This window comes from Anomalospiza imberbis, chromosome 21 (genome assembly GCF_031753505.1).
Source record: "Anomalospiza imberbis isolate Cuckoo-Finch-1a 21T00152 chromosome 21, ASM3175350v1, whole genome shotgun sequence".
Classification (NCBI taxonomy): domain Eukaryota; kingdom Metazoa; phylum Chordata; class Aves; order Passeriformes; family Viduidae; genus Anomalospiza; species Anomalospiza imberbis.
The window spans coordinates 11,164,311-11,172,585 of record NC_089701.1 but is presented as its reverse complement, the minus strand read 5'-3'; the positions used below and the strand labels follow the sequence as shown (position 1 = coordinate 11,172,585).

At 61.6% G+C, this 8,275-nt stretch overlaps 3 protein-coding genes and 1 long non-coding RNA gene across 11 annotated transcripts in view; 2 read left to right on the top strand and 2 right to left on the bottom strand.

Annotated features, from left to right (window-relative positions):
* The window catches only part of LOC137486409 (uncharacterized), a 35,384-nt gene that overhangs the window by 26,197 nt on the left and 912 nt on the right, over positions 1-8,275 (top strand). The window lies entirely within an intron of this gene.
* TMEM141 (transmembrane protein 141) lies at positions 192-1,950 on the bottom strand. 4 transcript variants are annotated; one of them, XR_011005713.1, is made up of 6 exons: positions 1,804-1,950; positions 1,633-1,699; positions 1,448-1,531; positions 1,140-1,271; positions 750-897; positions 192-509 (listed from the first exon to the last, which is right to left on the bottom strand). XR_011005713.1 is itself a non-coding variant. In XM_068211715.1 (5 exons), exons 1-5 carry the CDS (start codon positions 1,948-1,950, stop codon positions 430-432), a joined length of 510 nt encoding a protein of 169 aa, XP_068067816.1. In that variant the 3' UTR covers positions 192-429. The 4 variants fall into 4 exon arrangements, 3 of the variants coding, with proteins under 3 accessions (XP_068067816.1, XP_068067817.1, XP_068067818.1); XM_068211715.1 differs by lacking the exon at positions 750-897; XM_068211716.1 differs by lacking the exon at positions 750-897 and having other exon boundaries at positions 1,140-1,265.
* Positions 1,879-4,285, top strand: PAXX (PAXX non-homologous end joining factor). Of its 5 annotated transcripts, XM_068211705.1 has the most exons (7): positions 1,879-2,009; positions 2,103-2,163; positions 2,296-2,330; positions 2,461-2,651; positions 3,174-3,245; positions 3,707-3,800; positions 3,915-4,285. In XM_068211705.1, the coding sequence occupies exons 1-7, from the start codon at positions 1,924-1,926 to the stop codon at positions 3,952-3,954; spliced, it is 579 nt and encodes a 192-aa protein (XP_068067806.1). In that variant the 5' UTR covers positions 1,879-1,923; the 3' UTR covers positions 3,955-4,285. The 5 variants fall into 5 exon arrangements, 4 of the variants coding, with proteins under 4 accessions (XP_068067806.1, XP_068067807.1, XP_068067805.1 ...); XR_011005712.1 differs by having other exon boundaries at positions 3,174-3,800; positions 3,915-3,969; XM_068211706.1 differs by lacking the exon at positions 3,707-3,800.
* CLIC3 (chloride intracellular channel 3) lies at positions 4,577-8,255 on the bottom strand. The gene is made up of 6 exons (XM_068211724.1): positions 7,840-8,255; positions 6,849-6,958; positions 6,371-6,496; positions 6,133-6,251; positions 5,638-5,813; positions 4,577-5,310 (listed from the first exon to the last, which is right to left on the bottom strand). The coding sequence occupies exons 1-6, from the start codon at positions 8,077-8,079 to the stop codon at positions 5,149-5,151; spliced, it is 933 nt and encodes a 310-aa protein (XP_068067825.1). The 5' UTR covers positions 8,080-8,255; the 3' UTR covers positions 4,577-5,148.

Here is an 8,275-nt window from a genome sequence, read left to right as displayed (position 1 = left end):
GCAACAGCTCTGCCCTCACAACTTAGCCCAGATGTGTCTGCACCTGCAGTCTCAGAGCAATCCAAGTGCTGACTGTGACTGCCATCACTACAGAGGGACCAGAGCTCTCTGCTCCAACATTCACTGCAGAGGTTGCCTCAGATTGACATTCACCACCTGCTCTGCCCTTCACCTCATCCACAATGAGTGCATTCAGCTCTGAACTTTTATTGTACCCCCAGTGCAATGTGCAGAGGCCATGGGGCAGGCAGCAATCCCCTGAGGTGCCCCCACCATGCTCTCTCTCTTGCAGGATCAACTCCTCTGAGATTTCCAGAAGTGTCACCAAGCCCACCACCCTCATGGTGAGCAGTGTGATGGGCAGCGTCAGGTTGGGTAGACAGGAGAGGGTGAAGCAGGACACGGGCACGGCAGTCTATGCTCTGCTGTCTACTCCACCACATCACCGTACCTGTTCCTCCTCACCAGTGTTGCAGCGCCGTCCCTGTCTTCTGCACTAGTCAGGTTTTCTGCAACAAGAAAGAACAAGTTCCCTGGACCTCCAACTACCCTGGTGAGTTTGCCAAGCATGGGCAAAGAACCACAGAGCCTTGGGGAAGCCCATAAAGCCTCTTCAAGTTGGCCTAGCTTTGGGAGCTCAAGGTATGTAAGGGAGAAAGCAGCGAGCAGCAATAAGAATTGTCCAGCAGCGTCTGTCTTGATGCCCTTCCAATTCCGCCCACCCTACTGAGCAGCAAATCCCTCCAAACCTCAGTTGCTCTCTCCATCCCTTACCTTCTCCTTCCTCTTCCAGCAAATAGCCTTTTGTGCTGGCTTTCGTGAATACCCAAAACAGGCAGGGCAGAAGGCAGCAGCAAGTGCACCCAACCCACATCACCAGCCCTGCTCAAGAACCCACTGTGCACCTGGCACAGTTGGACAGGGGAGGCATGAAACAAGGTAAGGAGCTCCACCCACCATGGGTGCTCCTGCTCCCATCCCTTGGCTACAGGGTGCCAGTGTGGGACTTAATAATGATATTTTGGCAATGACACGGTCACCAGCTAAATTACAAGACGGGAACAGCAAAGTAACTATTGCAGCAGGGAAGAACGAGGCACAAGAAGCTCAGGCAAAGCAGTAGGAAGATATGACTGTACCTGCGGGCTGAGACACCCCACCAGTCACGGCAAGCTCTTGTAGGGACTTGCCCGTCTCCAGAAAAATCCAGAAGTTGGAGCATTTCTGCGTCTCAGCTCTGGTTACCACGTAGCTTCCGAGGGACCCTGCAGCTGGGGCGGCCGAGGTGCTCCTGGGAGTGCCAGCAGCACCACGGTGGGGACAGCATCTGCTGCCGCGAACCCTCCTGAGCCCTGGGGACCGGGGCACAGGGAGGCGGCTGGAGCCAGAGACGAACCGCCACAACAATGGCAAACAGCCCTCTGTACCGCTCGGGCTGGGCACTTACCCGCAGCCAACAGCAGGCTCCACTGCGGGCTGTACGGCAGTTTCTGCCGCGCCATCTTCTGCACCACGAAGGCGGCCCCGCTGCCTGCTGAGACCGGGGCCAAGGTTAAAGGACACGGCCGGGACGTCCCCGCTGCCCCCAGGGAGCGGCCCGGGGGATGCCGGGGTGGCTGGACCGGCCCCTACCTGCCAGGAAGGTGCCGATGCCCTTCATGAAGGCGTGAGACTGGCAGGCCGCGTACTGCTGCAGCGCCTGCGGGAAGGCGTCAGCGCGAGGGCCGGAGGCCCACCGAGCCCCCTCATCCCCAGCGTCCCCCGCACTCCCAGGCCCCCCAGCCCGTCCCCCGCGGGGCGCACCGGGTGCTTGGCGGCTACATCATCCTCCACCCACCGTACGCCCAGATTCACCATGGCGAAGCTGCCGGTCCCGGCCCTGGGCAGGACCCGTCCCTTGCGCCCGCCCCTTCCGCCGCGGCCATGGCGGAACCGGTAGGGCCTTTTCATGTGCTCCGAACAGGGACAGGCCGATTCCGCTGCTACTGCGGACCCGACGGCACCGTCTAGTGAAAGCGGGGCGGGAGAAGGAGCAGGTGGGAGGCGAGCACGGGGCCGGGCGGGGGTCGAGCAGCCCTGGCCTGAGCTGCTTCCTCCCGCAGTGTGACCGACGCGATGGAGGTCTGGGCCGGCGAGCTCGGTGGCTGCCCGGCGCTCGGCTTTGTATGTACCGGGGAGAACAGGGGGCGGCGGGAGAGCCCATGGCTGAGACCCGGGGTGCCGGCGGGGCAGGGATGGATCTGGACCCAGGCCAGGCCGTGTTGGACGCGCTCTCCTTCTCCTCTCCCTCTGCAGCGGTGCCCGCCGGAGGAGCTTGGCGCGATGCTCAGGTGGGTGCCACTGCCCTGCGACCTCCCTCGCTACGGGCACCCTCTCGCCCGGGCTCCCCGCCACCCTCGGTCCCACCTCGCCCGGGCCCTCCCCCCCCTCTCCCGCTCCCCTCACCCTCGCTCCCCGCAGGGCTGCCCTCGGTCACGGGGCTGCCGCGCTGAGCCTGGGCCCGGGTTCGGCCACGCTGCGGCTGCCGGAGGAGCCGCAGTGCCCGGCCCTGGCCCTCGTCCAGCTGCCCGCCGCCGAGGCGCGCAGCCAGCTGCAGGCGCTGGTCTTCGGCATGGCCGGCTGCATCGAGAGCCTGGAGAGGCGCCTGGAAGGTCCGTGGTGGGTTTAGAAGAGGGGAGGGCTAGCAGCTCCTGCCACTTTCATGGGGTGGTCACCCCCACCTGAAGTGCCCTAGGTGCCCCAGTTCAGCCGCAGCAGGAGAGGGCTTCACCCCAGGTGGTTTCTTCTCACCGGTCCCAGTAGGCCGGCAGAAGAGCTGCTGCCCGTCTCTTCCCTGTTTGGGCTGGCCCATTCTCAAAGCACCAGACCTCCGCAGGCAGAAGAGACCCTGCCTGGGCCCAGAGGATACAGTGGTATGTCTCTGTGTGGAAACATAGCCCTTGTCCTCATGGCCAGCACCGCACTAGCATCCTGAATGTGGGAATCATCTCACAGATATCTTTCTTTGAGGGGTCTGGAAAGATTTTGGAGCAGCAGCAGTCTGGATGGAAGTGCTAAGAGGAGAATGGGGCTCAATTTGGCTGTGGAGGGAGCTGGCTGGGGAGGCTTGAAGTGCTGCATGCGGAATTGGGGGGTGTTGTCACAAGCTTTGTCTCTGGCTCCTGTCTCAGTAGCAGTGGAGAAATTAGCATCTTCCTGCAGCCCTGAGAAGAATGCTGCCTGGAGTCAGCGGCTCTTCCTGCCAGGTAGGCACTGCCAGGGGCACCTGCCCTGCTCCTGCAATCTTTTGTCTTCTCCCTCCTGGAGGCTGCTGGTCCTGTATCCATGTGCTCTCCTGGACACTCTGAGTGCCCTCAGCTGTGGCTGCTGGCAGCCACCCCTTGTCCTGGTGCTCTTCCAGGCAGAGCAGGGGCAGGGCTTAATGTGGTTGCTCTCAGGGTGTCTGGGATGCTCAGGTCAAAGGCTGGGCATTGCCAGCCTCAGAAGGAGGGCAGGTTTTGCTGTGCTTCCAGACTGGAGGCTGTGGTGGATCCATGGCTCCTTTTGGGAGAGGAGGCCATGTCTGGCCCTTTCTTGCCCCCTGTGGCTGCTGGTCCTGCCAGGCTGGGCTCCCGGCGGTTCCCCTTGGCCGTGGAGGGACTGGAAGGGCTGCCAGAGCTCCTGGGTAACCTGTAATTTGTGTCCTGCCTGTTCCTGACCAAGGCAGATCCCAGCCCCAGGAAGAGTAAGGCTTCTGGCTCAGCTTTGCCAGCCAAAATGAAGGTACCAGGGGAGTCTCTCATTAACCCTGGTTTCAAAAGGTCAGTGCTGGGGCTGGATGCTGCTCACTGGGCACCCTGCGGGCTCTGCTCCGAAGTTACGTGGCAGCAGGGCTTGGGGCTCGTGACTCTGATGTTTCCTCTGTCTCCTTCCAGCAAGAAGGTGCCATCTGGAGTGAATTTTGAGGACTCCTGATGGGTGCTGTCCTGTGCCTTGATGACAGCCCTATGGACCCCTGTGTCTGAATGAGGAGGGGTGTCCCTGTTGTTCCGGACCTGCTGAGCTCCTCGACAGCAGAGGCAGCGGTACCTGGCAGCCACCCCTCAGCTTTCCCCTTTGGGGGAACAGTTGGAGCAGAGGGGACACCAGCATGGTGGGGTTTTCCCCTGCAGCTCTTCCCTGCTGGTAGGGACCAGCTCCTGACTTCACTTACCATGAACTGGTGGAGTTTGGATGGAGCTTTGATACCGTGGAATGGAAAGGTCACTTGTGCTTTGCTTCTTGCCAGTAAAGGTGTTTTTAGCCAGCCGGTCTCTCTGTGTGTGTCTGTCCATTCTGCCTCTCCCGTTCTCAGGAAGCCTTGGGCCTGTTTCAGCTGAACCCAGATGTCCAGGCCTCAGAGAAGTTCCCTCCCCTGCCAGCTTTTGCAAGTGGGCTGACAGTTGTGTGGTTAGAACCTGGCCAACCTCTCTGGAGAGCTGGGAGGGTGGGTTCTGCTTTGCTGGGCACTGGGAGAGGATGAGGATGTCAGTACAAAGCCTTGTGAGGGAGGAGCTGCTGGGGTGGTCACTCCAGACTCACACCGGTCTTACTTGCAAAGCTTTTATTGATTTCCGGGAACTCTGAAGCTTAGCTTGGGCTTTCCCTGCTTCACAACCCCCAAGTCTGTTGAGAGCTTCCTTAATAGTGAGTTTTGGGGGTGCTGACCTGTGCTCATTGCCTGTGCTATCCCCCTCCAGCTCTGTTCCTAGCTCTCTATGGCTGTGCCAGGTCCCCTCACCTGCAGGTGTGAGGGCACCCTGTGGTGCCTGCTGCCCAGGTGTGTGGCACAGTGTGCCTGCCTGTGCAAGTGGCTGCAGGGCAGCTTGCTGTCCCCAACTCTGCTCCTGCCCTCAGCTGGGCACAGCTATGGCACCGATGGTGCCCGTGGCTGTGCCCCCTTGCCCTCATTCTCATGTTTGAGGGGCCACAGAGCTTGTCCTGGTTTTGAGGAAGGGTGGGTGGCACAAGAGTCACTGCAGATTGCTGCCAGCACCTGTGTGCCAGTGAAGGGAATTTGGGTGCAAGGGGCACAGCTCTCCTGAGCCCCTGCAGGCAGGAGCAGGGTGGGCACTGACCTCCTGCCTGACCACAGCCTTGGCCCTGCACCCACCAGGGCATGTGCCCGGCTCACTGCGGTGCCCGGACCACGGAACGATAGGCTTGTATAATCTCTTGGCTATTGGGGCAGGTGTATTTGAACTCCTTGGTTTCACTGGCACTGTTGAGGTACCGCCACACACCCTGCAGGTCCTTGGGGATCCCAAAGTGGCGGTAGTGCTGGCACACAACCTGCAGGTACAAACAGGGGAGACTTGCCCGATACTGTACCAAGGAGGGCTCTACCACCAGGGCAGGCACCAGTTGGGGAGGGTGGCAGGGAGCCAGAGACATTCATAGCACTGTACAGTGGAGGGCTGGCACTCGGGATGCAGAGAGGAGAGGGATCTGTGGGAGGGCGTGGTGCTGGGCAGTGGGGAGAGGGATGCTGGGGGGCACAGAACTGAGAGACCAACTGGGAAAAGAGCAGGGACTTGCTGTAGGTACCAAGAGGCGAATGAGGGCATAGGGATGCCAGGGAAAGGAGAAGGGCATGGTGCTGGGATGCCCGTGGCTTACCTGAACAATGTTGAGCTTTGGCAGCAGGTTGCAGTCAGCCAATGTGAGGTGGTCTCCATCAAGGAAATGGCGCTGGGAGGCCCGGAGGTGGGGGTCCTGGGCCAGCTCGTGTGCCAGAGGGGTGCTCAGGTACTCATCCAGCTTCAGCAAGGCCCGCAGCAGGCTCCGCTGCAGTGCTGCAGGGAGGGTGGCCAGGTCACAGTACAGCCCTGCTTGCGGGTATGGGGCCCCTGCTCTGCTGTGGCCTCCTGCCAGCCCAGCCCAGGTGTCCAGGCAGCACCTCTCAGCCTCTTCCCACCTGGCTCAGGCTGGCACCTGCCTCTGCCCTCCCACAGAGACCTAGCATAGTCACACTGGCCCATGTGGAGAGGGCAGTGCCTGGACAGACCCGACTGGACTGGGTGAGGGGACTGGGAAACCTCAGTGTGACCAGGCTAAGCTTTGGGGTGTGGCACCCAAGAGGTTGCATGGGGTGCTCCCCCACCTGCTCCTCACCCTCATCCTGGGCAGGTACCGGGTTCTTGATGAAGGCAGAGAATTTGTGGAAAATGTCATTCCCAGCCAGGCTTGACTCTGGGTACTGCGGGACCAGACTGTGGGGGACAAGGGCACAGCTGAAGCAGGTACCAGAGGCTGACAGGCTCATGTGCTGTCAGCCCCCTCATCCCTCAGATTGTCCTGGCCTTCTTTAGGGGCCCCCCTTCCTCCTCTCAAGACAGCACCAGCCACTGACATGGGGGGGCCCAGCTGGTCCTCCAGGAACTCCTCAATGGTGATGGTGTCGGTCTTGGGCTCGCCGTTGTAGAGGAGGACGGGCAGCTGGGCACCTGGTGCGAAGTCCTTCAGCACATCCAGCGCCCTATGGTAGATGGGTACACCACTGATGCCTGGCATGTCCAGGGTTCTGCAGGGCACCGTGTGTGTGTGTGTGTCCACACTGTGCAAATGTCCCAAGCAAAGGGAATTCTGGTGGGCTGGTGCACAAGGTGGTGCCCTCAGGCCCCTTCTGCCTCAGTGTGTGCCCAAGTAAATACCTCCCAACCTCCCCCAAGCACCAGTGGTCACCTGGGGAGGTGCAAAAAGCTTCATGCATCCCATAGTGCCCACCCTTCACATCCCTTCCCAAAAGTGTTGGGGACCTACCAACCCCCCATCCTGCACATGATCCTGGCCCCAGGGCTGGCACCCCTTGGGAGGGGGCCACCACTCACCTCTTCACGTCCACAGTGGTGAGGGTGAAGGGCACCCCTTTGAGCAGCAGCACCATGAAGAGCCGCTGGCAGAAGGGGCAGTGCCCTATGCTCTCCCCGTCCTCGCTTGCCTGTGGGCACAGAAGGAGAGCTCAGATGCCCTTTCACCCTGGCACGGTCTCAGTGGGGTCTGCCCCAGAGGATACAGGGTGAAGGTGACAGGGCACATGCCCCAGCCCAGCCTGGCAAGCTGTGCTGCTGTCCATGGCACCTGCTATGTCCGGCAAGGCGCCAGCTCCTGGCCTCTGCCTGCTCCCAGAGCCTCAGTGCCACACCCCAGAGCAGCCACCTGGCAAAGCAGGTGCTAGACGTGGCACCCTCTGGGGACAAGGACCTCCCAGCTGCGGCAGCCTCACAGTGCCAGTGGGACTAGGGCTTGAGAGCAGTAGTGGCAGCAGGGGTGGCAGGGGACAGTCCAGCAGCAGAGGGGTGCCAGAGGAAGGTGACACAGATACTGGTGGCCCTGTCAACCCCAGCCACAATCTCAGATGAGCCCTGTCCTGGCCTGCACAGCCAGACAGATTGCCCTGGCCAGGTGGTGGCTGGGAAGGGCCTGACAGGTGTAGGCAGATGCTGTGGTGCTGGCCTGCTAGGCCCTGCTTTTGCGGGGGAACCTGGTCCAACCTCCCCAGGTTTAGCCCCCACAGCCCCTGTGCCTGCAGGGCAGGAAGCAGCAAGCAGTGTGCCCTGGAGAAGAGCTCGAGCTGCCCGCTGCCTGTACTGCCTGCTGCCTATCCCCCCACCTGCCTGCTGCCCCTGCCTGCCCCGCTGCCTGTTGTCAGCCTCATTGCCTACCCGGTGCCTGACCCGCTGCCCACTGTCTGCCCCCCTGCCTGCCCAGTGCCCCACATCTGGGCACTGCAGTGGGCAGGGGCAGCCCAGCCACCCCACCACAGCACTGCCAGGGTTGGTTGTCAGGGCCTGGGGCACTGACCTGAGGACCCCCCCTTACCTTGATGAAGAGCTGGATTTGGGGTTTTTTGGCCATGCTGCGTGGCGGCTGCTGCTGCACTGCTGGCTGCATTCTGAGTGCCCCAGCTGAAACCACCGCCCCTCCCAGCCCACATTCCTCCTCAGGGTGCACCCGCTCCCACCCACGCCTGGCCCCATGGCACAGACAGGATGCCCTGCCATGGGGCCCTGCCACCGTAGTTGCCGCCAACCCCAGGCCAGTAAGTGCAGCTGGTGGCATTGCCAGCTGCTGCCACTCCTGCCTGTACCCCAACCACCCCACACTGCTTGAATGATGACAAGCACTAGGCACAGACCCGTGTTGTGCCCCAGCACTCCCTGCCCCTAGCAGGATCCTGCACCCCCACCCTGGGCACTGCCATTCTCCTCCTCAGCCCAGGCCCTCCCAGGCACCCAGCCCTGCCATTTCCCCCATG